The 27,901-nt window shown below is 37.8% G+C and overlaps 10 protein-coding genes across 11 annotated transcripts; all 10 read left to right on the forward strand.

Annotated features, from left to right (window-relative positions):
* Positions 1-269: 269 nt before the first annotated feature.
* Positions 270-5,483, forward strand: LSM04_009075 (uncharacterized protein; the record flags this gene model as incomplete). The annotated part of the gene is made up of 1 exon (XM_067330239.1): positions 270-5,483. The coding sequence occupies one exon, from the start codon at positions 270-272 to the stop codon at positions 5,481-5,483; it is 5,214 nt and encodes a 1,737-aa protein (XP_067191553.1).
* Positions 5,484-6,011: 528 nt separating this feature from the next.
* LSM04_002425 (Ribosomal protein L21-like) lies at positions 6,012-6,566 on the forward strand (the record flags this gene model as incomplete). Its single annotated transcript, XM_067330240.1, has 1 exon — positions 6,012-6,566. The coding sequence occupies one exon, from the start codon at positions 6,012-6,014 to the stop codon at positions 6,564-6,566; it is 555 nt and encodes a 184-aa protein (XP_067191411.1).
* A 521-nt stretch (positions 6,567-7,087) lies between these two features.
* LSM04_004943 (Organic solute transporter subunit alpha/Transmembrane protein 184) lies at positions 7,088-8,869 on the forward strand (the record flags this gene model as incomplete). The annotated part of the gene is made up of 1 exon (XM_067330241.1): positions 7,088-8,869. One exon carries the CDS (start codon positions 7,088-7,090, stop codon positions 8,867-8,869), a length of 1,782 nt encoding a protein of 593 aa, XP_067191469.1.
* A 567-nt stretch (positions 8,870-9,436) lies between these two features.
* LSM04_001851 (Small GTPase) lies at positions 9,437-10,488 on the forward strand (the record flags this gene model as incomplete). The annotated part of the gene is made up of 2 exons (XM_067330242.1): positions 9,437-9,546; positions 9,609-10,488. The coding sequence occupies 2 exons, from the start codon at positions 9,437-9,439 to the stop codon at positions 10,486-10,488; spliced, it is 990 nt and encodes a 329-aa protein (XP_067191400.1).
* Positions 10,489-11,399: 911 nt separating this feature from the next.
* LSM04_002494 (uncharacterized protein) lies at positions 11,400-15,400 on the forward strand (the record flags this gene model as incomplete). Of its 2 annotated transcripts, XM_067330243.1 has the most annotated exons (2): positions 11,400-15,306; positions 15,357-15,400. In XM_067330243.1, 2 exons carry the CDS (start codon positions 11,400-11,402, stop codon positions 15,398-15,400), a joined length of 3,951 nt encoding a protein of 1,316 aa, XP_067191413.1. The 2 variants fall into 2 exon arrangements, with proteins under 2 accessions (XP_067191413.1, XP_067191414.1); XM_067330244.1 differs by having other exon boundaries at positions 11,400-15,371.
* Positions 15,401-16,096: 696 nt separating this feature from the next.
* On the forward strand, positions 16,097-16,954 carry LSM04_008524 (ELO family; the record flags this gene model as incomplete). Its single annotated transcript, XM_067330245.1, has 1 exon — positions 16,097-16,954. One exon carries the CDS (start codon positions 16,097-16,099, stop codon positions 16,952-16,954), a length of 858 nt encoding a protein of 285 aa, XP_067191547.1.
* A 1,471-nt stretch (positions 16,955-18,425) lies between these two features.
* LSM04_006702 (ELO family) lies at positions 18,426-19,520 on the forward strand (the record flags this gene model as incomplete). Its single annotated transcript, XM_067330246.1, has 1 exon — positions 18,426-19,520. The coding sequence occupies one exon, from the start codon at positions 18,426-18,428 to the stop codon at positions 19,518-19,520; it is 1,095 nt and encodes a 364-aa protein (XP_067191502.1).
* Positions 19,521-20,452: 932 nt separating this feature from the next.
* On the forward strand, positions 20,453-21,466 carry LSM04_009206 (ELO family; the record flags this gene model as incomplete). Its single annotated transcript, XM_067330248.1, has 1 exon — positions 20,453-21,466. The coding sequence occupies one exon, from the start codon at positions 20,453-20,455 to the stop codon at positions 21,464-21,466; it is 1,014 nt and encodes a 337-aa protein (XP_067191557.1).
* Positions 21,467-22,990: 1,524 nt separating this feature from the next.
* LSM04_002401 (ELO family) lies at positions 22,991-23,887 on the forward strand (the record flags this gene model as incomplete). Its single annotated transcript, XM_067330249.1, has 1 exon — positions 22,991-23,887. The coding sequence occupies one exon, from the start codon at positions 22,991-22,993 to the stop codon at positions 23,885-23,887; it is 897 nt and encodes a 298-aa protein (XP_067191409.1).
* Positions 23,888-25,953: 2,066 nt separating this feature from the next.
* Positions 25,954-26,811, forward strand: LSM04_006943 (ELO family; the record flags this gene model as incomplete). The annotated part of the gene is made up of 1 exon (XM_067330250.1): positions 25,954-26,811. The coding sequence occupies one exon, from the start codon at positions 25,954-25,956 to the stop codon at positions 26,809-26,811; it is 858 nt and encodes a 285-aa protein (XP_067191507.1).
* Positions 26,812-27,901: the final 1,090 nt, after the last annotated feature.

A 27,901-nucleotide genomic window follows, 5' to 3' on the forward strand; every position in this document is an offset into this window, starting at 1 on the left:
ATGATTAATTCTTTTTAGTTTTTGTGTATGTGTTTGTTCTTACTTTTCTCTCTTTCTCTCTCTCTCTCTCTCTCTCACTCTCTCTCTACAGACGCTATTAAACCAAGATACTACAGGTAATACCAGGGTATACCAAAATACAAAGGCACATTTCATCAAATATAAAGGGATTTGCTATTAAAAGCAAACCATTCATAGATAAAAAAAATAGAAAAAAAAGAACAGATATAGAGTGAAAGTGAAGCAGTGATAGAGAAATTCTTTACATAATGGGAGATAAGATTAAAACGACTTCATATTGTATTTTCAAAAATAATCGTTTGAATATGAAATCCTTCTTGAATCAAGAAGACAATCTCTCTTCAGGTTCAACAGATAAAATGGGTAATATGCCACCTCTATTGATTCATCTAGATCCACTTATTTCTTCAGTGGTACATGTAAGCCGTCCTTTAGTTGGGGAAGAAAAAATGAAGGAACAACCCGTATCATGTTGTATATCTGCATGGAACGAAAAGGAAAAAGCACTTTGTATCGATTCTACTCATTTGTGGATTCCAGATACCTCTTCTTGTTCTTCTAGTGTTTCAGGAAAAAGTCCATATTCTCCTCATCGGGAAAGTAGTAAATATGATTCAGCCAATCAAAAAGGAAAGGAAGACCTCCTTCCGCTTGATGATATTTTCCTTAAAACTATAGTCACTGGAACTTTATGGCAAACTTCCAGCAAAAGTACAATTAGTACCAGTAATAATGGAGGTAATAGTGAAGATAAAGGGAAAAATCATTTAAATATGGAGATGCTGGATGTAAACAGACTACAAATTGGAGCACGTGGTTTGATTCGACTCTTGCGTCAACACTATGATGGGAATGAAACACCTAATGGGTCTCCTATGAAAACGCATCCATCACTTGATTCGAACAAGGAGGAAGAAGAAGAAGTAGAAAAAGAAGACGAGGCCAGTCGTGTTTTCACGATTGTAACGCAAACAATAGGAAGACGTTGGATGAATATCGATAGTAGTGAAAACAGTGAGCCTTTCCTTGTTGGACTTATTTGTCGTGAGCAATGCACTACATCAATGTCTAATGGTATCACAGTGCGACCTCTTGATGCAAGTGACTTTGTAGGATCCTGTGATGGTAAGGAAGGTCTGGTAGGATTTGATGTTGTTGATGCTGATAGTAAATTATCAATGAATGTAATGCTGCTGGAGTTAACTTTTACTGAAAATGATGTTGAGGAGATAAGTACATTCCCTGTATGGCAAACTCTTCTCTCAGTAGTTGATTTTATCTATACCATCGGAAGTTCAACTGTTATTAGTCGTGTTTTAACTCTGGTTGATACTCTCTGTCATAGTCCAATAACAAAGGAAGAAGAGAAGAGGAAACACTTTAAGAACGATTGTGTTATTCCAACACCAGTATATCCTGCACTTTTCTACAGTACCACGGGAGATTCTCCTATTATTCTTGAGCATTGTCCTCGTCGAGTAGTGCAGGTGCGTAGTTTACAGATGTTGCTTTATGAACTCGTACAAATTAAGGATTTTCATGGTCTTTCCTGTTGTAAGAGTGTCTATCAATGGTCATTACTATTACAGCATGTATGGTTTACTACTATAGGAGCATATGGGAAAAATAATCTTATTTCTCCAATACAAGAAAGAATTAACTTCACTGTTACGGCTGCTGTAGAGCTTTATGTGGCTACGGCAGAAATTCTCCTTGTGGCTATGCGTGCTATAGAGCCTTTACCGCCGTTACTAGTGCGTGGTAATAGTATTGGAACTATTACTGTCGCCCCACGGTTATTTACATTAGAATCGGCGTTAAATATTGCGTATCGAGTGGCGTTATTAGCGTATAATGCTGGTATAACGCCTTGCATCTTTGATAACCGCCTTACTGTTCTTGTTGCACGACATGCAATTGTGCAAAGTGAATATTGTGAATGTCGTTGTGTTGCCGGCCGAGAAGAAATAAAGATTGCGTGTCAATTAGCAAATGAAGCGATAAAGAAACGTCTTTGTTGCTATACACTACAATGTGCGAAGCAAGTACTACAGCAATCTATAACGGAAGAAATCAGTAAAAAAACAAATGTATCGATAGAAACTATGGAAATGGGAGAAAAAAAAAGTAAAAAAAATGAAAAATCTCTTGTTTGTACTATACAAAACTATTTGTGTGAACTTGAGCATTTCCTTAGTAGACCACTTATTCCCCATTATAGTCTGGAGAATGAAAATACAAAATCGAAAAGTAACAGCGAAAATACTTCTCGCATGGTTGAAAGTCCTCTTATTTCACTATGGTCTGAAGAAGCCAAAAACACCGCACTTTCGGCGTATGTACAATCTTCGCTTCTTCCCTCTCTACTACGACTTGCGCAGGAGAAGGAATTGATATTTAGTATGAAAGAATCTGCTGTTTCTGAGGCGCGAGAGATGACATTTCTTATGGAAGATCATTGTGCCCAATTGGAGTATCGGTGTAAACAGGCAGAGGCACAGGTTGAACATCAACGAAACGCTTTGCGAGAAGTTAAAAGACGTAATGATATTCTTACTGCACAGTTGCAGGATGCATGTAAGTGTTTACAAAAGTTAGTTAGGACATATGTGGGATATGAAGAATCACGTAAGAGTTACACTCGAAAGTTGGGTTTTCGTATGAAACATGGTTGTATAACAAATGATACGATTACAACCTCCACCGCATCTGTACAAGAACCCATAAGAGGAAATATATATATAACTGATATGGATGCCCTTGTGACGACACCACAGAAAAATGATATTTTTCCTATTATTAATAATATTAATAGTACGAGTACGAGTAGAACGAGTAGTAGTGGTAGTAATGCTGGTGTTAAACTGGAAGTTGAAGAAAAGAGCGAAATGGTAAAATCACTATTGGGCAACAGGAATGATACACTACCATTAACTTTACAACATCAAGAAAAATCATCCTTACCATCATCACATGGGAATATACAGCTTTTAAAAACAATGTATCGTGATGCCCAGTTGCAATTAGAAGCCTGTCATAATGTTCTCCAATGTATGTATGAGGATGCCTATGAGATGCTTAGAAAAGTTGAGAGTACCACCACGGAGTGCACTGTGGTGAGTCTTAACGATTCCCGTCAATCACTCCTCTCAGTTTCACTGCGAGCTGCACGAAGTACAACACCTACAACATATAAAGGGCTTTCAGTAAATGTGTCTATGAGTGATACAATGAGTGAAGAAGATATACCAACTGTAAAGGGAATTTCTACAATGGAAGCAGCAGTAACAGCAAGAAGTACATTTGTGACGGACTCTGAAACATTGCCGCATAATACTATTGTTTATCATGACCCTGATGTCCATAATAACAATAATAATAATAATAATAATAATAATAATAATAATAATAACGAACATCAGAGTCCTGAGGCTGGTGTCTCCAGAAAATCCCTAGTATTTGAGTCCAATGTTTTAACTCATGCATCACACAGCAACAACAACAGACTACCAGAAAAGGAAAAAGAAGAAAAACAATGCTTAGAGGAGATGAATCATCAACATTTATGCGATTCTCTTAAATGGATGCCAACAACACCTCCACTCTCTACACCAGAGAGAGCTAAAACAGCAGCCGTGGACGCCATTGCAGATCTCCAGCGTCAGCGACAGGAAGCCATGGAAGAAGTTGCACGACTGCAGCAGCGGTGTATCACATTAGAAAATCAATTAGCCGAGCAAAATGCCATTTGGCGTGAGGTACAAAAGCAATTTGCGGCAAAGGAAGAAAATTGGTGTACACATCGACGAGAGCTGCAAGAACGTATTGATGTAGCGGTAGAGGAAGTACAAATGGCCGATAACAGAGCGCGACAGAGTCAAGAGGAGATTACACAATGGGTGCATGCATGGGCTGAGATGCGATCTAGCATAGAGGCAGAGAGAAGAAAGGCAGTGATGAAAAAGAAGGATGCTCATGACGATGAGAATAATAATAATAATAATAATAATAATAATAATAATAATAATAATAGTGAGTGTGAGGTAGATGTGCATTCATTTTACGTGAGGGATCCACATAAGGCTCTTTATCTTGGACAACAACAACTGCACTCTCTTATTACATGTGTGCATGATATCACTATAGAAGAACTGCAGCGACAGCGACAGATAGAGCTTGATTGTGTGCGGGAAGAAGTCTGGAAAGAAGCAGAGGAAGTACAAAAACAGGCAGTCTTCTCTACAACTGTGAAAGCCTCAGAAGCATTGGAGCGAATGATAACAGAAAAGACTCGATTAGAAGAAACTCTTGCAACTGCATTAAGTGAAGAGAAAAGATTGAAAATGAAGTGTGAAGAACAACTTGCTAAACTGGAAGAAGTTATATTGGATTATCTCTACTCTTTGGATATTGCTTGTATTTCCTCATTGCATATTTGCGCCGATGCAATGATGGAACGATGTGAACTTATTCTTCATCAATCTTGGGCAATGGCCAGCAGTCTTGGTGAAGAAAATTACAATCTTCGAAGCGGATTAAAAGTCGCACAAGAAGAAGCACAACGTTGGGAAGAGGCTGCACAACAACATGCGGATGCTACACAAAAAACAACAACTGAATTAGCACGAATGGCTCAACAAATTCAAGAGCAAGGACAGAAGCAACAAGCGGTATTGAAGGAAGATGTTGAGCAACTCTCTTCTTTAATGCGTAAACTCTTTATGGCGTATGAAGTTTCCTTTGGTACATGGGAACAGGCTATGGTACAACGATGTGAGTTATTCTTGCTGTATTGGAATCCAGTCCTTTTTTATCATCATACATCCCCATCCTTACTATCAAATCCACAGGCATCACCATCTCAAAACTCTCCAGAGAACAGGGTAACGTCAAATCAGGGAAAAGTAGACAATGTGTACTACCCTTATGGATATGTTCATGAATTACAGCAAAAGAAATGTCGTATTGCAGAGTTGGAAGAAGCTCTTCGACAGAAAAAAGTTATCTGTAATTCACTGAAGGAATCTGTAACGCATTTAAATGCCCTCTTATTAGCACAGCGGGAACTTGGAATGCCCGCACCACCACCACCACCGCTTATTTCAACAGAGTTTGGAGTCTTATCGGGTACATCAACAGGAGGTGCGCCGGATACGGCAACTCTGGTAAATGGATTTTACGCCTCTCCTAGTCGTCTGCAGAGTCATGGTAAATACCATGAAGTAAATACTACGAGTACTGGTACTAGTGCTAGTAGTATGGATCACAGTAGTGTACGGAAGGATTACCAGACACCTGGTTGGGATGTCACTTCCACGCCAACGACACAAAGAGTTCAATCGGTAAATAGTGATTCTAATGGTGGTGATAATAATGGAAGTAAAGATGCGGTGGAACCACACCCACTCGGTTGGTATCTGCAAACCTTGTCCGCTATTGAAAGCACCTTAATAAACTCATGAGAAGATAGAAGATGTTATTATTATTATATATATATATTTATATATATATATATATATATTTATTTATTTATTTATTTATTTATTTATTTATTTACTTCTTTCTTTGGCTCTTCCTTGATTTGATGTAATCCCTATCGATAGATTGAGTGATTAAGTGATTGAGTCTGTCTGCTCCTTGAGTCTTTCTCTTTATCTGTGTCTCTCTGTGCAATATTTATGTAAGTAAAAATATATGAAACAAAATGCTGTTAATAAAATTAGATTTATTTTCCTTCTCTCACTTTTTTTTTCTCTCTTCTTTTGATTCTCAACTGATGGACTGTTAGCGGCTGGGTGACACCGTAGCGTCGGGGTGGTGTGATTAGTACGAGACGTTCATCGGCACGCCAACCAACACTACTATCACTCCACGCAAAGAAAAGAAGAAAAGGAAAATAATACTAAAAAGAAAAAAAAAGAGAGAAAGAAAGAAAAAGGGAGATAGAACCCGGTGTGTGTTTGTTTGATTCTTTGTTTTCCTTGCTGTTTATGAATCTCGTGCAGTGTGCCGATGCCCGTATAGCTGCGGCCCTGCAGCCGCGCCTCACCGGCCGCAAATTCGCCGTTGTCCACTGCGGTGGTCATCAGTACAAAGTAACCGCCGGCGACGTTATTGCCGTTCAACGACTACGTGCAGAGATTGGCAGCCACATCGCATTAAAGAAAGTTCTCCTCGTTGGGGCCACCGGCTTTACGGCTGTTGGGCGTCCACTCCTGCACGGCGCCCGCGTAACGGCAGTGGTGGAGGAACAGAAACGCATGCGGAATGTCGTCTCACTCTTCGCAACGCCTGGACGGCGGCATATGCGGTGGGTGGATGCCCCGCACGCGGCGACGATATTGCGTATTCGCGAAGTGCACTACAGCCCGAAAGTAGTGGCGGAACTCGATAAGTATAACGGTCGTATTATTCCAGCGGCGGAGTTTGCACCGGAGAAGCATACAAATCCGGTGTATGCGGCGGATGATGGGTTTGATGTGTTTAGGAAGCGGGACACCACCGCAGTGGAGGAGGCCAGCGCGTTTCTGGATTTGATGACATAGACATTTCGCAAGGGAGACATTTACGCAGAGGTCTTATCTGTTGTGTTGTTGTATTTGCTGTGTTTTGTGTATGAGAGAGAGAGAGAGAGAGAGAAAGAAAAAAGAAAGAAAAGGAAAAGAGAGAAAGAGAGTATACCATACAGCTATTCCTTGTATGATCCACCTATTTTCATCGTTGCTGTAAAGGTGAGAAAGAGTGTGGGGAAATGAGGTAGAGAGGTACTACGTTTTTTTTTTTTTTTTGATTTTCTAATTATTCTTTTTGTTCTGTCTTTCTTTCTTTCTTTCTTTGTGTTTTTGTTAATTAATGATTTCTTTGCAAACCTTGTTGTGTGTTGTTTTAGTAAATTAGTTTATTACTATACAATTTCATTTCTATTTTTCTCTTTTCCTTTGTTTCGTTTTTTCCTTCTTTTATTATTTGTTTGGGTGTTACAGTAGGAAGAGGAGACGGAGGGAAAGAAGTTAAATACTGAAAATAAATAAAAAAAAGACGAAAATAGAAAGATTCATATACATCTATGGAGAATATGGCGAAGGTTGGTGATCAGGTGGAATCTACCACTCCATTTAAACAACAGCATTATCGTGAAGAAGTAGAAGAAGAAAAAGGAGAAAAAAAGAAGCAACGTGCTTGTCTAATCTCATCCTCAGAACATCGAATACCATATGGACCTAATGATGTCGACTATTCCCCTGTATCTTCATATAATGACGAAGAAAAAAAACGACAAGGAAAAGAAGAGAACATTAAGGATGTCTTTGGTAATGATAAAGATGGACGTGTAATTCCACTTCGTCGACCACAGATTGTTGATCGTCTGCATTTAATGTTTTTTATCTTATCATTACCTGCATTATTAATAATGATTGCATTATTTGTAGTATTATATGTTCGAGATGATGTAAAAGCATATGTAGCATTATGTTCAATAAGTGCTGTGGCATGTTTTACTGCAACAGGTATGACGTGCTTACTAATTTTATGTCATTTAAAAGCCTATACATGTCCTAGTCAACAACGATTAATTTGTCGTATTGTTCTACTTGTACCAGTGTATGCGTTTGACTCTTTTATTGCACTTCTTTTCTATCCTGTATCATCTATTGTGGCGGTGGTGCGTGATACCTATGAGGCGTATGTTATATACCAATTCTATTTCTTATTAATGGAATACCTGGAAGGGGAGGAACGAGTACTGCAGCTGTGGAGATGCTTCGGTACTGGAGAAGACTATGTTGAATTGGAAGATCTTGATAGTATAAAACCCAATATGGAAGGGGAATTTGTTGTAGAGCATAAACTGCGGACATGTTATTCAACATCTCAACTAAAGGGAAATGGTACATTGTCTGCCTCTACGCCTGCAACAGTGAAGAAGAAACCACGGTCTGTGAGGGAATTAGAAACACCACTCTTACCAGAAGAAGAAGAAGAACAACAACAACAAGAAAAAGAAGAAAGACAAGAAAATCAGATGAATAAGAAGGAGGAGTCGACGCTACCTCCTGAACGTGTACATTATATGCCTCATATATTCCCATTAAACCATATTTTTTCACCCATTCGACTTGATAAAAACACGCTATATCTATGGAAGTTGTTTTTAACACAATATGTATTTCTCAATCCTTTGTTGACTATTCTTTTAGTACCCTTGTATTTTACAGGAAACTATCAAGATGGATCTTTTTCTCCGCATGATGCCTATCCATATCTAGCAGCTGTTCGAACCATTAGTGTTAGTTTTGCGTTATCTGCATTGGTGTATTTTTACTTTTCTACAAAGGCTTATTTGCGGGTATACTCACCAACGGTTAAATTTCTAGCTATTAAAGCTGTTGTTTTTTTAACGTATTGGCAAGGTGTACTTCTTAACACTCTTGTATTCTATAGTGTTATCCCTGACTCACCCATCACTCCTGCTAAGAAAGTCACCGCAGACCTGCAAAACTTTCTCATTTGTTTAGAAATGTACGGAGTATCGGTAGCCCATAGATGGATCTTTAACGATGATATCTATCTAATTGCCTCTAATGGGCAAAGACAGAAACTCAGACTCTGGGTTATTCGCCATGTATTGTCTGTGAGTGATGTTATTGATGAAGCTGGTAGTGTAGTGCGAATGGCTCCACGTACGGCACAGCACATTATTCAACGGCGTTTTGCGCATTGGTGCCATAGAGCAGCACAAGCGAAAGAGAAAGAGAGTGAGAGTGAGAAGGGACACTCTGGTAAAGAGAAGGAAACAGTTCTCTTAAGGGCAGTAGAACATCATCACTTGTTTTCACCCGAAACGTAGCGTATTTTTTTTTTCCTTTTTTTTGTTATTGTTATCTATGGCTGAGTTTGATTTGTTGATTTTGCTTATTTGTGGAATTAATTGTGGGTTTTCCTGTGGAAACTGATAGTATTTGGTATTGCAGTGATGATGATGATGTCTGGTCAGTCAATCATATTCACAGTTGGATGGAAATACGGTTGGAATTACCTCTATTTATATATCTATCTATAGTTCCCTTCCCACATTTATTTGTTTCTGATTCTGTGAGGCTTGAATTCCCTTTTTTTTCTTTTTTTTTCATCATAAAAGAAGGAATATGGAAATATCAGTGGCAAATTACAATAACAAGCTATTATTTATTTTTTCTATTATTATTTTCCCTTACGGGGGTTCCTCCATTTGTTTCTTTGTTTGTTTGCTTCTTTTTTTTGCTTTTCCTCTTATATTACAATGAATTAACTGACCAGTAGGTCTCTATTTATTTATTTTTTCTTTGGTTAAAGAATGTTGCTTTGCGTTACTTTATTTTCTCTCTTTTCGATAGCCTTTTTTTTTCTTTCTTTTCTCCATCATTTACACACAGATATGATCACCACATCGATTAATACACAAGAGCGGCAGGATCAACACCAGCAAGAGGTGAAGAAGAAAGAGGAAACGGTCAAAAATATCCCCAACAAGTTCACTCTTCAATAGTTTCTCCACCTGTGGAATGAAATAATGATGATGATGATGATTGTAATGATAAAATTGGTAGTAATGTTCTTACAAAATATAAAAATGACCCTCCTTCTGTTCCACTGGCTACCACTACCTTCTCACACGTTTTCCTTCCAATCTATAAAGTGGTTGCGGTTGGAGATTGTGGAGCGGGTAAAAGTAATTTACTCTCACGTTTCACTCGGGATCGTTTTGATATTCAGACTCCATCTACAATAGGCGTAGAGTTTACTTCACGGGAGTCGGAGGTGCCAGCCGTACAAGGGGGTCAAATGGAACGTGTTATTGTACAACTCTGGGATACCGCCGGACAAGAGCGGTGTGGATTGATTATTACAGCCTTTTTTCGTAATGCAGTAGGCGCTGTATTTGTATACGACGTTACAAGAGAGAATACACTAACCCGTATACCCATGTGGGTTGAGCATCTCCGCAAACACACTTGTGAGGATTGTGTTTACATTGTAATAGGAAACAAAACCGATCTGTCGCATCTTTCTACGGTTTCACAAGATGATGCGGAAGACATCGCACATCGTTTAGGCATGCGTCACTTTTTAGCTTCTGCACTTAACGGTAATGGTGTTACACACGCTTTTATGCAACTCGTATTGGCATTAAATGCCGAACAGCAGGTGAAGCGATCGGTTGCTGCGGCTATGGATATGACTAATACCACCCGTAATGCCAATACCACTGGTGGTGGTGTTTATGAACGCGTTCAATTAGGTTCACTATCAATTTCACGTTTCTGTATTGCTAATGGTACAGTGTGGTCGGTTCCTCTCTCTTCGCTTTCCCATTCCTTCTCGTCTACACGACTTGAGAATGGGAGACAGATGGATCTCCGTGGGTTTGGTTCTCCTCAGGTGTTTTATGATAAGGGAAGTAAATTGACCTCTAACTGTTGTTCGTGAAAAAGGAGAAAGAGAAAAAAGAAACGGCAAAAGGTGTATATGTGTTTTCTTTCTCTTTTCATCTCTCTCTCTATTTTTCTATTTCTATTTTTCTCTCTCTCTTTTTTTTTTCGCTGTGCGTCTGTGTGTATCTGAATGGAGGGGGGAAAGTCACCTGATCCCTCACGAATGGGAGTTGCAGTCACCAACAGTGCTGGTATACTTTTTGATATCTGTGACAATGAGTTTTTGTTTTTGTTTTGTTTTGTTGTTGTTGTTTTTAAGGAAAGAAGGACGATTTTAACGGCTGTTTAGTCGTGGGTGACGGACGATGTGAAAAATGGAAAAGAAAAAGAAAAGGGAGAAACAGTAATTATATGGAATTGCTGAGGAGAAAAGGGGGAGAGAAAACTTATACGGTTTTTTTTTCTTTTTTTTTGATTGTTTTGTTTCGTTTTTATGGTCTTGACTGATTCTGTTGTTGCTTGTTGAAGCTGTTGTTGTTGCTTTCTCCTTTCCAAATATTGTGATTCGTAGACTCATTGTTTCGAGGAGGTCAAGCTCTGGAGTTAAGAGGGACAAGGAGTCACTTGTTTAATTCCAAAAAAAATGTGGATGGAAAAATAATGGAAAAGTCTATGAGAATGTAATCGTTTCACTTTTTCTTTATGCATCAATCACTTTCTCTATTTCTCTTTTTTTTTTCATTCTTTTTTCAAGCGGGAAAAAAGGGAAAGGGGGCGAGGAAAAGGAAGTGAATTTATCACACACATACACTCACAATATTTTTTTCCTTTACTCTCTTTGTTGTTCCTTTATTGATATATATATATATATATATATATATATATCTTTTTTTTTCTTGTTTTCTTTTGTTCTTGCTTTTTTTTTCCTGGTATCACAGGGGATACTTACTGGCCAATATATATACAATGGCCGTTCACCTTACCCCACTAAAACGCACACAACTACTTGACCTCTGCGGTTTGGTGGAGTCTGTCCTGCATTCGTCATGTACTACTCCCTCCTCTAGACTCTCAAGTGGGATACTAAGTAGTGGTAATAGTAGTAGCAGTAATAATAATAATAATAATAATAATAATAATAATAATACCGGAGTGGTTGCTACAACGTATGACTCCTGTATTGATGATCATCCATTTGTTACCGGTGCGTTCTGTGACGTTTTTGAGGATCCGTTGACTCGAAACTCTTGGCGTCTATATGATAAGATGTTGTATCTTGTCTGGTGGTCATACCGACCGGCCTCTTGTACGGAATGTGGAATGCAAGATGCGTGGGTACCATCTGCAGATAGTGAAATGAAGTGTGGACATTGTGGTACTGGGGCTGGTACAACTTCTGTGAATGACATTGTGGAGGATATCCCAGCTCTGGCTGATGAAAATGGTGATGAAGACGATGTTGGAAGTGATGCTGATAATGTTGATGGAAATGATGGGGAAGGTGGTGGAGCTTCTGCAACTAGTAATGGTGGTGGTCCTGTAGCATTATATGTATTTTTCTATGAATGGCTTTTAAGAATTCAACAGATAGAGCGTGTTAAAGGGCTTGTACTTCCTGCTGGGGAAGTTCTCGCTGCCGTATTACGTGCGGCCTATGATTTGGCACTTCTGTTTGTCCTTCCTGGAATTCCCAGTGGTGGTACTGCAGTTTTACGAGCTGGTGCTTTATACTTGAGCTTGGTATTGCACCGATTTTCTGCACCTTTTCCATTATTTAGTTTGGCGGGTCGTTTTCTGTCATTAGATGCTCGTACTACTACTACTACTACTACTACTACGACATCAGCAATGACTATAGGTGGAGAACATGAGGAATTGCAATGGGCGGATGTGGAATTGCTAGCTGCCCTCATTGGTGTCACACTATCTGATTTTTTCGAGTCTTCTAAAGTAGGAGTGCAGTATTTGCAGAATGTTATGACTGTAGCGGCATCATTTGCGGTACCTAGTGCACTTTGGCATCCACAGCGTGTAGAAGGACGTACAGAGTATATGATGTCATTACGCAAAAAACGACAATGCTCTTCATCACATCATTATCCAGGATTTTCAACTGGTCTTTCCCCAGAACATACCGCCATGATAGTAGCGTTGGAACTCGCACGTGCGTTTGATTCACAACCGTGTGCTCCAGAGCATGCAGGGCGTATTGGTGCGTGGTTGGATCAATTAGGTCTGTATCCACAACGTAGTTCGTATCCTAATACTAAAAATAGTAGTAGTGATAATAAGAATACGACTATAGAAGCTAATAATGGTAATGGTGATAGTGGTGTAGCATCAAAAAAAGCAGCTGTGGATGACACTACGTGGTGGACATCTCCTCTCACTACTGAAACGTCTCCCTTTGCTGGTGTGATGCATGTTGTTTTACAATCACCGTGTGCGAATGCACTGCTGTTTATCTTTGCAAATGCTTTCTCTATGTCAGCGCTAGAATTAGCAGATATGGCTGCAAGTAGTGGAATTTACTGTGGACCCACACGTTTCTTTGAGACTCTCCGTCAAGCAGCTCAAGAAGGGAATTATACCCTTATGCCACTTTCTCGTCGTCTGTCGCCCATCACTTCTCTGTGGACGAGTACCTACTTTGCCGTACACTCTGAGGATCGTCTACCACTGCTGGCGGCACTGCAGCATATGCGAACAGTGAGTACGCGTGATAAGGAAATACCTGTGGCCCGCGTGGTACAACGTATTCTACGCAAACACCACTCTGTCCGTCGTTATCAACTCAACTACACCATTCGCGTCTCCGATGACTCGGAGCGGCAGCAGTTAAAGGGGGTCTACTTCCTGAGCTACGTGAATGAGCGGTGTGCGGTGTTTACCGGGATTCGCTCCGCCCGCAAAACCATCACCTTTGATAGCCTGACCGGCGACATCACCCTCTGCGTCGCCGGTGTCCGTCCCCAACGACTAGGAGGTGGATTAGACGTGGAGTTCAGTGGGCCTGTGGTGGTGCACGTGGAGTCGGCGGCGGCGAAGTACGTGATGGACTGCGCCCGGCAGGGACTCGGTGCGGCGGCGTGGCAGGCGGCCGTGCGGCTGCTCGATCGCTGCGGGCGGGTCCGGCGGCGGATGCGGGTGCCGATGTTGGCCTCCCGTCTGGAAGCCCTCGCCTCCGTGCGGGTGCCCAACGCCACCGCCAGCCACGACAGTACGTGTGGTATTAGCATGATTACAAATATGGGCGTTGTGAGTCATGTGCGGAGTCATACACCGGCCACACTGCTGGGATGGGGCGAGACGGAGGTGTTGTTAACGGCCCTACCGCATGTGCATACGCCGGAACATGTGCGGGTGCTGCGGAGGGAACTGCAGCGGAATCTGCTTTCACTGCCGACACCATCGCTTGTCTTTGGGATTTCGGAGAATCGTGCTATCGCCATGTACGCCGCCCTGGTGGCGCTGCTCGAACGTATTGAACAGGAACTCACACAATTATACCCCCCGGATTCCTCACATGGAGAGAGTGGAAAACGTGCTACTACTAGTACTACTACTACTACTACTGATAGTAATACTAATAATAATAATAATAATAATAATAATAATAATAATAATAGCGGGAATGCGCCTCCCATGTTGCTGCCAAAGACACCAACTGCAGGTCCTCTCACATGGATAGATGTTTTGCTCTGCGAAGAAGAAATGGATACATGTGAATCAATGACGCCTCTTCCTCCTCCGCCGCCGCCCCTTTCTGTTCCTCTTTCTCATCATGGATCACCACGTCTGAAGGGCACACCATCGTCGCATGCGGTTCACAGTAATGGTGTTTGTGAAAGCCCCGTACAACTCCCCGCTTCTACGGCAATGATTGGATTGGAACAACAACCGCAGATGTTACTCCCACATAGTGTAGCACGACAAACACCATCATTAGCACCAGCACCACCATCATCCTCTCCACAACAACAACAGCAACAGCAACAACGTAATCGAGAGATGGAGGTAGTGCCGAGTTATCCAGATGTTCTGCTTGGACTACCCAACGCTGTTGGTTTTGGTATTAGTGATAGTCGTGGTAAACGCACACGAGGTATACCAATAAGTCGCACACGTGCCGTTGCCCAGCAACGTGATCGACAACAACGTCGTGGAAGTCACATACGGTCTCGTGGAGAGACAGGAGAAGAAGCGGAACGCCCTATAACAGGATCCCACAAATCCACTCTTAGTAGTTGTTATACCTTTAATCTCTTTAGTGCGGAAGAGTGTCGAAAACGTTTGTATCGTCTTCTTCAGTTTATTACTACATATAAAGCGAAACAGCAAAAACGTGAAAAGGCACTGGCTATGGGTGTAGGAGAAACTACTAATACTACTACTAATATTACTGGTGGTGGTGTAATGGGATCAACAATGGATACATCACCAATTGTGAGGAAAGATACTCCCCCACGTGAGAAAGGGAGTACACCAAAGCACCACACACCGCCCATCCGCAATGTTGGAACTCCAACGATGCATCCACAAACAACACCAATCGGACTGCCGTCATCTTTAGGCGTAAAATTTAATAATGGTAATAATAACAACAATTCCCCACTGCTGGAAGCTGTGCGACAACAGCAACAACAACATCATCATCATCATCATCAACGTCAACATCATCATCGTCGACGACGACACTCGCGCTCTACTGCTACTCCGGATAGTAGTGGGGACAGTGAGCATGGTGGGCGCAGTCCCGTCGTTGCTGGTGAGGGAACACCACGATCACGAAAACGCCCTCGTCTGCAAAACAATAGTGGCGGAGGCGAACGCTGGAGTAATAATAATAGTAATGGTAATAGCGTTGTTAATGGTAATCAAAACTCTAATGGTGATTATGATGCGGATGATGGTGATAACGAGAAGAGGGAAATATAAGGAGGCATAAAAGGGAACGCCTCGAATAATAAGCAGCAGCTCTACGACTTGGAGTGTGTGGTTGCCTTCGTCCTCCAGTAAGTAATACCATAAAAGAAAGAATAAAAGAAGAAACGGTAACAATAAAAACAAAATCAACTGCAGCAGCAGTAGTAGGAGTAATAATATGGTGGGGGTCTTGGTAACCGGTGGGATGGAGAAGAGAAATGGAATACATAAATGAAAGAGAAAAAAGTCTGAAATGCTTTTTTTCCTTTAAAAAAAAAATATACCTCCTCTACTGAAACGAAGCAGAGTGGGGAAATAATTTCGAAAAAAAAAGCAATGACCAGCGTGTAAAGACAGAGCCCGTTAGTCTTTTTTTTTTTTACTACTTGCTCCTGTGCGCAAGAGAAAAATAAGGAAGAGTGGAGTTGTGCTTAAATTTGATATTCATATGTGTGTCTCTATTGTCTGTGTGTATTTTTTCTCCTCTATTAGTCTTCGGAAAGTACTTATATATAGATATATACAGATATATATATATCTACTTGGCTATTTTTTTTTTTTCCTATAATCCCATATTGGGATAATTTGATACGGAGAGAACTAGAAAAACAGAAATAGTAACTTGTAGGATAAACAGGAGAGCAAGACCTGAGAACGATAACCACAAGAATAAGAAAAAGAATAAAGAAGGCAAAAAAAAACGAATATATAGGAGTAAAAAAAAAGGAACATCAATCATGGAAGCTTTAACTCCATTATTCGATAGGATTCGAGAGATCCCACACAATTTTGAAGGCGACGTAGGATCATCCGTGTTAAATGATTCTGTGGATATTCTTGTGTACGCCTGTGTGTTATACATTCTTCTCGTGTTCGTTGTTCCTGAGTATGTTATGAAGAAGCGTGAGGCGTTAAACTTGCGTATCCCTTTTATTCTCTGGAATCTTTCACTCTGCGTCTTCTCCGTACTTGGCGCTATTCCCTCTGTACGCCTAATGATATTTCTCCTCAAGGACCGTGGGTTTTACAAGAGTACATGCACCTTTGATTACAGCATCGCATACGATGGAGAATACGCATTTTGGATATTTTACTTTATTCTTTCTAAAATACCAGAAATGATGGATACCGCTTTTCTTGTTTTGCAAAAGAAGCCGGTGATATTTCTACACTGGTATCATCATCTCACAGTGGCTATCTTCTGCTGGCATGCCGGCCACGCCCTGTTGCCCAGTGGTCTCTGGTTTGCCACCATGAATTACTGTGTGCATTCCATTATGTATTTCTATTACTTTGTCTGTGCGTGTGGACTTCGTAAAGTGATCCGCCCTATTGCCCCACTTATTACAACACTGCAGATTTTGCAAATGATGGCGGGAACATTTATTGTTACTTACACCGCCTATCACAGTTACTTGAGTGGATATGGTTGTAATGTGAATCGCACCAGTATTCGTATGGGTCTGGTTATGTACGCTAGTTACTTTGTCCTCTTCGCCGTGCTTTTCCGTAATTTGTATCTAAGTAAGAATAAAAAGCCAGCGGATGGTCGCAATCACGTTACAAAGAAGCACAATGGTGAAAAGAAGGACTAGAATGGAAAGTTAGATTGGTAATTATTATAAATGTGATTATTACTATTGTTATTACTATTATTATTATTATTATTATTATTATTATTATTATTATTATCGCAAAGGGGTGCGGAAACCAATAACTCAGAAAGGGTAAAACCACTTTAACAGGGAAGCTAAGGGAATAACAAAAACAAGGAGAGAGAGAGAGAAATAAGAGAAAGAAAAACAAATAGGAGTAGATGTGTGTGTAGTGGTAGTTATCAAAGGCATATTCACATTCATATTCACATCTTTGCAATTAGATGATATAATAGGCGTGTTTTTTTTTTTCTTTTTTCTTCCGCACAGGAGTGAATGAAAAAAGGGAGAAGAAGAAGGAGACGGGGGATATATAATTACTGCTGTGTGGGCATGTGGTCATACATTTACCAATACATTTATGATTAGATTGTTCGCTGTTTGTTTTTTGAATATTAAAGAGCGCAAAGAAAAGGAGGAGAAAAAGGAAAAATAAATAAAAGAAGATTGAAAAAAAATGAGCAACTGAACGAATAGGCGTAATATTAATATATATATATAAATATATATATATATATATATATATATATATATATATATATATTTATTTATTTATATTTATTTATTTATGTATTTATTTATTTATTTATTTATTTATTTATGGGTTGAGGTGTTTTCCAAAATACCTTTGATTTGTTTGTTTTTCTTTATTTATTTTTATTTTTTTCTGTTTGTTTTGTTTTTTCTCTGTATTTATATCCTCTGTGTATATAAACATCTGAACTGATGGAACTATTCTTGGTTCTACTTTAAATGCATTTCTTCTGTTGTTATCCCACGTTTTTTATTATTGTTATATTTTACTTTTCATGCCCATACGCATATCAGTCTCGCATTTTTTTATTTTTCCTTTTTTGTGTTTGTTTTTGTTTTCCCTCTGGCTTTTATTATTATTATTATTATTATTATTATTATTATTATTTATATTCCCCTCTCTGTTTATTGATGTTGCTAATGCATCATCAACCGCTGTGATTTGTTTTGGTTGTTTGTTTTTGGTTATTTGCTTTCGTGTCTACTTTAGTGCTTACTCTCGTTTGCCGTTATTAACCCTTTTTCTTTCTAATACTACTACTCATATATATATATATATATATATATATATATATATATATGTTATTGTTTTTATTATTATTTTTACTTTTATTATTTTTATTTTTACTTTTATTATTTATTATTATTATTATTATTATTATCATTATTATTATTTTGTTGAATCTCTTTTCACCCTTTGTACCAAAAAAAAAAAAGAAAAGGAAGAAAAAAGAAGCCAAATTAACAACCACAGTCCATAAAATACTATTACTACTACCTCAATACCCCAAACTATCATTTCTTCATTGGCTAAATAAATAAAGAGAAAAAAAGGAAAAAAAAAAACAAAAAATAAATGTTCTCTTTTCTTTTCAACATGTGGGAGTCTATTGTACGAATTCCACGTGAGTTCTCCGGAAGAAATGCCCGAGATTTGATCGATGCAGCCCCGGATTATCCCATTTACAGCATCCTCTTATATCTATTATGTGTATTCTGGCTCCCTGGATGGATGGCGGAACGGCCGCCATTTCGCATTAAATACATCGTCGCTGCGTGGAATCTGACGTTTTCGCTTCTCTCCGCCGCCGGCTCAATTGTGATATTGCCAATGATACGGGAATTTTTAAGTGCATGGAGTTTCTACGAACTGACCTGTGTCGTGCCTGGACATGATATATCGAGTCTACATAATGTGATTAATAAAATTACGGAAATGGTGGAAAAAGGGGAAGGTGAGGAGCAACCAGATTACGTGAATATTTTACATAAAAACGTTAATGGACCATGTGCGTTCTTTTTGGCACTTTTCATGTATGCGAAAACTCCGGAACTCGCCGATACACTTTTTCTCGTTTTGCAAAAGAAACCGGTAAGTTTTCTACACTGGTATCATCATCTCGTTACCGCCCTTTACTGCTGGCATGCCTCTTATGTGGTGATTCCATCGGGTATATTCTTTGCCGCTATGAATTACACCGTACATGCGGTGATGTATCTCTACTTTGCCGGTGTGGTATTGGGATATCGTAATTTAATTCGCCCGTTTGCGCCGTTAATCACATTAATGCAAGTTTTACAAATGTTTGTGGGAATGGGTATTACGGTGTATATTTGGCTTCAGTATCATTTGGGACCAGCTTCCACCCATACGTGGTTTTATCAAGGAACGGAGTATATGCTACGAAAGGTACATGCTGCGGTGTGGTATACATTTCATATGATTAATAATAATAATAATAATAATAATAATAATTATTTGGAGAAACCATCCTTTGCCATGACGGATTACTTTGGTGGATGTGACACTAATACCACCAGCATGCGTATGGGTCTCGTGATGTATGGAAGTTATTGCATCTTATTTGTGGTTCTGTTTAAGAGACTATACCTGGATGCACCCCAGCGGAAGAGGAAGGATGTTAATGTTAATATTAAGGAAGAAAAGGAGACTATGAAGGTATCTGGATAATAATAAGAAGAAATAGAAAATATAAAGAAAGAAAAAATGGAAAGAAATAAATAGAATGAAAAAGCAGAGAGGAAATAACCATTGGAATATGGTACTCTGTCTCTGTCTGTGTGTATGTGTTTCTTTGAAAGAGATAAACCTATGAACTCAATTTTTATTGTTATTTCTTTCATTTTTATTTATTTATTTATTTATTTATTTATTTATTTATTTATTTATTTATAACTAAGATGTGGCTTCTTCCTCTTCCGTACTTAGGTTTTTTTTTGTGATTTTACTTGTTGTCTTAATTCAGACAATAGCATAGCCCCTTTCCCTTTGTCTTATTTCTTTTTGTTTTCTTTTTTCAGACTCTACTGAAATATATATATATATATATATATATATATATATATATGTATTAATATTTTTGTGATTATTATTATTATTACTGTTTGAAACCATGGGCCTACTACTGCTATTAGCGTAAATATATTTATCTCTATTTAGACATGTGAATATGCGTCTAATTATTGAGTAGCAATAGTCAAGCAATCGATCTTTATGTGAGTACATATTTGTTTATTTCTTCTTTATCTATCTATTTCTCCATTCGTTACCCCCCTTTCCTAATATGGAAATATGAGGAGTCTTTTAACAAGGAAAAAATGACGAATTATCTACGGGATTGTTATTTGTTTTTCCTCTTTTTTTGCTTGGGGGTTGTCATTTTTCATCATTTTTTTTTCTCTCACAAAACCTCTGAGACTGTACTTGTACCCACTTTCCTTTTAGATTTTTTTTTTAATCACATGCTCATTTCCTTTCTTTCTCTCTTTCTCTTTCTCCCTCTCTCTCTCTCTCTCTCTCTATATATATATATATATATATATATATATATATATATATATATATAAACTATTTAGTCCTCACAGTACTATATTCGTCCATAAATGATCCCACAACTTCCCGAGTTGGGCCGTAATTTCCAAGGCGACCCCCTGCGGGAGTGGATGCGGGAACACACAGATGTGCCTGTGGTCGCTGTGGTGCTCTATCTCGCCCTTGTGTTATATGTGCCCGATAACATTATGGCCCACCGCCCAGCAATGAACCTGCGATTGTTAAATATTCTCTGGAATCTTCTTCTCACTGCGTTTTCTCTCTGTGGGGCGTATTACTGTTTACCACGATTGATGGAAATAACAATGGCGCCTGTTATTAGTGGACTTGCGGCAGCGGATGCGAATGGGCATGAGACAGTTCCGGTCATTCCCGGGAGTTTATACAACTCGGCCTGTTATTGGAATAGAGGCATGTTTTTTGATGGATCTGTTGGGTTTTGGGTGGCCGCCTTTATTCTTTCTAAAATACCAGAAATGATGGATACCGCTTTTCTTGTTTTGCAAAAGAAGCCGGTGATATTTCTACACTGGTATCATCATGCCACAGTGATGCTGTTCTGCTGGCATGCCTACACCTACACCATCTCTAGTGGTCTCTGGTTTGCCACCATGAATTACTGTGTGCATTCCATTATGTATTTCTATTACTTTGTCTGTGCGTGTGGACTTCGTAAAGTGATCCGCCCTATTGCCCCACTTATTACAACACTGCAGATTTTGCAAATGGTGGTGGGAACATTTATTGTTACTTACACCGCAGTGCAGCGGGTTCGACATCCCAGTGGCTGTGATACCAATGACAGCAGCATTCGCTTTGGACTGTTAATGTATGGCAGTTATATCTTTCTGCTTGTCCGCTTCTTTCTATGGCGATTTTCCCCGCATAAAGTACTGCTGAAAAGACGAAAGGGGAAGAAGCAAAAGCCGTTGTGGGATGGCGATTCTTATTATCGTGGTAATCGTAATCGTAATAATAAGAGCAATAATACTGTGATGGATGCGATGAATGGGGAGAATATATTTGAGGTGGAGTCCAAGCAGGGATTGAAGAAGTATGTCTAGTCTGTGGGGGGAACAGAGAAAAAAAGAAGAAAGTTAAATGGTGTCTATTTTTTTTTTTTTTTTTTTTTGGTTTTTGGTGGTTATTTTATTCTCAATTTTTTCTAGCGAAGGAGCAGAATAGGAAAAATAAAAAAGTAAACGGAATATGAAAAGGAGCAAAGGAAATTTTAAAAGAAAAAAAAGGAAGCTAGAAAGAACAGAGACTTTCTAAGAGTACGTATGATTACATATGCAGCTTCACGGTGGGGGAAAAAAAAAGAAAAATAGTTCCGATGTTTTTTTTCAAATATCGATCTGCTCGTATATATATATATATATATATATATATATATATATATATATATATATATATATATATATTCACTTGCACTGAGGAGCTGTCATGTATAATCCTTAACCCCCCCAGTTATGTCTATATCTATCTTTCTATCTATCTATCTATATATATATATATATATATATATATGATACGACCTTGACTCCCCAATATGATTTTCTTTCTTTTGAGTAAATATAGTTCAAGGTATGGTTATTACCTTCTGTGTGTGTCTCTGTGTTATTGCGCTGAGTTTCATTTTTTTCATTTTGTTACCTCTCTACTTTGTTTTCTTTGATTTATTTGCGTTGGTTCAGCGTACTTTTTCTCTTTCTCTCTACTACTACTACTACTACTACTACTACTACTACTACTACTACTACTACTAATATTCAATGACGTTTCTATTTTTCGTTTCCGCTTATTTTGGGTGAGAGAGGTGAGGTTGTTGTCTCTGCCCTTATGGGCACAAAATTGTACTTTTTTTTCATTTATTCTTCTTTTCCCCTCTTTTTTATTTCTCTTTGTCTCTCTCTCTCTCTCTCTCTCATCACCGTATTTTTATCATGTTTTCATTAATTATTATTGGGAGAGTCGATATATATATATATATATATGAGTACGTATATCTGTGTTCGTTTGTGTTAAGTAGAGAGAGAGAGAGAGAGAGAGAGAAAGATTGAGGAAAGTGCTGTTCATTGTTTCTCTTTATTTTATTGTTTTGTTTTGATTTTCTTCACTTGGAGTACCTATTGTCTATCATCGTTTGCGGTAATAGCCAACAGTACTATTAGTATTCCTTATTATTATTATTATTATTATTATTATTATTATTATTATTATTATTATTATTATTATTATTATTATTATTATTATTATTATTATTATTATTATTATTATTATTATTTGTAATAATATATAATTGGTATTTTCTCTTCTTTTTTACCCTTTGAATGAACCAAAACAAACAAATAAATGAGAAAGTGAGTTGGTTCTTAAGGCGATAGACTACACAGAACTCATAAAGGCCTACGTCCAACAAAGGAAAGAAAGAAAGTTAAAAAAAAGGAGAAATAAAAGGAAAGTAATAAACGAGAAGCAAAGAAAGACAAAAAAAACAGGAATAAAAAAACGAAAAAAAAGGCACTAAAAAAAAAATAAGCTAATAAGAAGAAGAAAAGGAAAAAAAACAATCATAATCAGGTCTGATGGAGTCCCTGGTAAATACGGTCAATCACTTGACAGAGAACTTCAGCGGCGACCCCCTGCGGGAGTGGATGCGGGAACACACAGATGTGCCTGTGGTCGCTGTGGTGCTCTATCTCGCCCTTGTGTTATATGTGCCCGATAACATTATGGCCCACCGCCCAGCAATGAACCTGCGATTGTTAAATATTCTCTGGAATCTTCTTCTCACTGCGTTTTCTCTCTGTGGGGCGTATTACTGTTTACCACGATTGATGGAAATAACAATGGCGCCTGTTATTAGTGGACTTGCGGCAGCGGATGCGAATGGGCATGAGACAGTTCCGGTCATTCCCGGGAGTTTATACAACTCGGCCTGTTATTGGAATAGAGGCATGTTTTTTGATGGATCTGTTGGGTTTTGGGTGGCCGCCTTTATTCTTTCTAAAATACCAGAAATGATGGATACCGCTTTTCTTGTTTTGCAAAAGAAGCCGGTGATATTTCTACACTGGTATCATCATGCCACAGTGATGCTGTTCTGCTGGCATGCCTACACCTACACCATCTCTAGTGGTCTCTGGTTTGCCACCATGAATTACTGTGTGCATTCCATTATGTATTTCTATTACTTTGTCTGTGCGTGTGGACTTCGTAAAGTGATCCGCCCTATTGCCCCACTTATTACAACACTGCAGATTTTGCAAATGGTGGTGGGAACATTTATTGTTACTTACACATACACCGTGAAGAGTCTTATGGGAAAGAGTTGCGATGTTAACGGCCCTAGTCTCCGTTTGGGTCTTATGATGTATGTGAGTTACTTTTTTCTCTTTTCACAGCTCTTCTACCGCAGTTATCTTACCCCATCAAGGAAAACCCCTGTAATGTTGGCGAATGGATCAAAGAAAATGAAGTAGATATCGTAACAAAAACAAGAATAAAAAAGATATGAAATGAAATAAGTGGTGTGGGTGGGAGAAGATGGAAGGGGGGAGATAAATGCTAGTTGTTGTTGTTGTTGTTGTTGTTTTCTCTTTGTTTCATTGTTTGTTTGTTTACGTGTTTGTTTTTGTTTTTTTTTTACTTTCTCTTTCATTTGTTCACCATATTTCTGTGAATCTGCTTGATATATATATATATATATATATATATATATATATATATATATATATATATATATATATATATATAAGAAATACGTCTCTGTGTCTTTATGTGGGTGTTACCTGCGTTTATACGATTTAGAGCTTTAAAGCCTAAATGAGTACGATAGATATTAGAAGAAAAAAGAGAGAATAAAGAGTTGAAAAGGGGAATATGTTTTTTGGGGGAAGTTCGAGACCTTAACGTGGGCATGTTCCGCTGGTTTTCATTGCCCCAATACTTTTCTTTTTATCCCTTTTTTTTTTTTTGGTTTTGATTGTGTACTTTTATTTTTTTTTTCTTTTTCTTTCTTTCATTTGTGTGTACTTTCATTTATTTATTTTTTCTTTTGTTTACATTCTGTGCAATTTTGTGTGTCGTATTTTCTGGTTTATTTCTGTGTTGGGAGTGGGCTGTATTGGTGTGTTTGTTTGTTTAAAAGAAAAAAAGAATAGAACAATGTGGAGAAGTTTGTATTTGGGGAGTTATATATAAATATGTGTGTTCAGATGTGCCTTTTAATATCTTTATTTCTCTTGTTTTTCTCCACTTGTTCATCTCATTAACTTTTTTCTTGGTGTTTAGATATTTACATTGCGGCTAACTCTCGGAATAATACAGACAGCCTTTTCTCTTGTGCCCTCGCATATTTAATGAACTGATATAAAACGTGGGAAGAAGCATTAATATTAGAAACAGTAATGTAAGATAATGATAATAATAACAATAACAATAGCGATAATATTAATTAATGGTATTATTAGTTAATCATAACAGCTATTACTATTACTATTAAAGGTGAAGGGAAAAAGTGGGAAGGGGGTTTGTGCGAATGCATGAATGATAGGTACGAGATAAATAAAAGGAAAAATGGAAACAGAGAAACAAATTAAGAAAAAAGGTTATATCGAATTCAATGTGATATATTACTATTATTATTATTATTATTATTATTATTATTAGTATTAGTATTAGTAGTATTAGTACTAATTGAGACTTCATTGGTGGAAAGGTGAAAGTGAAAGCACCAGACACATAATCTCTCTTTCTTTCTCTTTCTCTCCTTCACTGATCCAAATAAACGAAGGGGGGAAACATGGAAAGCTGATGACACTACTCTCTGTGTGTGGTGGGGGAAGGGTATTGAGATATATATATATACCTTGATGTTCTCTTTTGATGCTATTAGTCCCTGTCTCCCACTGAATGGTTTTTTTCCTTCTTTCTTTCTTTTTCCACTATATTCTCGTTTCTCAGCATGCACAGTACTTCTCTGTAGGCCTACGCCCAATTCTTTACTCTGGATCAGGGAATGGTATTGTGTTGAGTGGGGGATTTGTTGTCTTTTTATTTTCCATCCTTTTTTTTTTTTTTTTGAATGCCCTGTTTCTCTCACTCCCTTTCTGAGTAATATGGGAGATAGATATAATAAATAATAATATGCTTCTTAACTTTTATGTATACAATTATCCTTTATTTATTTATTTCTTTCTTTCTTTTCCTTCTCTATCTATCTATTTATTTAATGGGATCTCATTAAAGAAGAAAAAAGGGGTCACCTACTAACCCATTACTGTCAATTGTGTTCTTGTTCCTTTGACAAGCAGAGAGTCGTGAAGGGAGAAAACCACATATAAGAAATAAGAAATAACGATAATATCAATACATAAGGAAAGAAAAATAAATAAATAAATACACAAGTCTACAAGGCAACGATATTATTATTATTATTATTATTATTATTATTATTATTATTATTATTATTATTATTATTATTATTATTATTATTATTATTATTATTATTATTATTATTTATTTTTATTTTTATTATTTTCTCTGGATGTTCCCATACGTTGAGCACTACGATGGCTATGCCGTTCGTCAATTCATGATAGACAATGTGGATATTGTTGGATATCTCAGTTTTTTCTATCTCGCCTTTGTCTGGAAAGCCCCAGCACTTGTGCGGCGCCTCAATGGCGATTCCATGCGTATCAGTTCCTCACCTGTATTAACCGCCGTCTTTATTGTGTGGAATTTTATTCTTTCCACCTTTTCATTTCTTGGGATGATTGTCGTTGTACCGGCGTTAGTAAAGAATGTCTATCATGTGGGTTTAATACGAGCGGTGTGTGAGAAGAATGATAAAATGATTTACAATGCCTCTGTGGGATTTTGGATTGGCATGTTTGTCCTTTCAAAAGTACCGGAATTGGTGGATACGGTGTTATTGGTATTACAAGGAAAACAACCGCGTTTCTTACACTGGTATCATCACGTTACGGTATTACTATTCTCATGGCATACATATTATGATGGGACGAGTACGATGATTGTGTTTGCCGCGATGAATTTAACGGTGCATTTTATTATGTACTTTTATTTTGCCATGTGTGCGTGTGGGTTTAAAAAGTCGATGCGAAAATTTGCGCCGCTTATTACAGCGCTGCAACTCTTACAAATGGTGGTGGGAACTATTGTTACTGGTTACTCTGCCTACAATGCATATTTGTTACCAGATGATAATAATGATAAAACGATGGTGAAGTGTGATGTATCCAAGTCCAGTGCTCGTATGGGATTTCTCATCTATTTGAGTTATCTCTATCTCTTCTCTGTGATGTTTGTGAATTCATACCTGAAACCTAAGAAGCAAACAGGGGCGTTTGTGGATAACGAACATGCAAAGACGATGTAAGGAGTAGAGGAGAAGAAAAGGAGGAAATGTCAATAACGACGTATATTTATATAATTATATTTATATTTTTTTTTATCGGTATTGAGCAAATAATAGTGTATTAGGAAGAAGAAGAAGAAGTGGTTTTATCTTCAAGTAAGGAAATACACCAATATATATATTATGTGTGTTCTCCTTTAGATATTGGCAATGTCTTAGAATGGTGATTCAGCACGTTTGAATCAATATTTTATTGCTTGTATCCTACTTAAAGCGCTGGTGTTCTTTAATACTACTATTACTATTGTTCTTGTCGGTTAGACCTTAAGGAACAGTGGGCGAGGCAGAATTTAACTGCATCTCTTTGTTTTTTAATTTTTCTTTCTTTTCTTTACGACTGCGGTCGTATATGTGTTTATATATATAAACAAGAAAACCGAAAGAGAGAGAAATTCCTTTTTTATATTTTGGTTTTTGTTCTCAGTAAGACCGTAGTGCGATGAGGGAGTGGTGATAATAGGAATACGCGTACATGCATTAGAGAAGAATAAGAATGAAAGAAAAGAAAGGAGAAATAGTCTGTGCATGAATTGTACTTTTATATATATATATATATACGTAAATGCATGGTGTGAATGGAGAAGAGTAAAATAAAGGAATAAGAAAAATAATAATATTAATAAAAGTAATAAATAAGGACGAACACCGCGAAAATATTATCGATATTCCCTTGATTCCTCCTTCCTTCGTATTTCTTTCTTTCTATGTATGTATGTTTGTGTCTTCTTCCAACGGAGAACTGACGGTCGTAATTTTTTTTGTTAAGAAAAGGGGAATTTATGTCATTTTGAAGTGAAGAGAAAAACGTAAAAGGTAAAATGATAATAAATATATATATCAATCTATGTGTGTTTTCTGTGTGCGTTCATATATTGTTTTTTTTTTTTTTTTTGGTTTTTGTTTCATTTTTCTCTGTTTGTTTTTGTTTCTATTTGAGGTGAGAAGGAAAAGGAAATAAAGAAAACAAACAGTTGAGAAATGGGAAAGAAATGAAAAAGAAAGAGAAAATAAAAGTGTGTATATATATTTGATGCTAAAAAGGGGGAAATGC

The sequence above is a fragment of the Trypanosoma melophagium genome (assembly GCF_022059095.1).
Source record: "Trypanosoma melophagium isolate St. Kilda chromosome Unknown ctg23segment0, whole genome shotgun sequence".
Lineage (NCBI taxonomy): Eukaryota > Euglenozoa > Kinetoplastea > Trypanosomatida > Trypanosomatidae > Trypanosoma > Trypanosoma melophagium.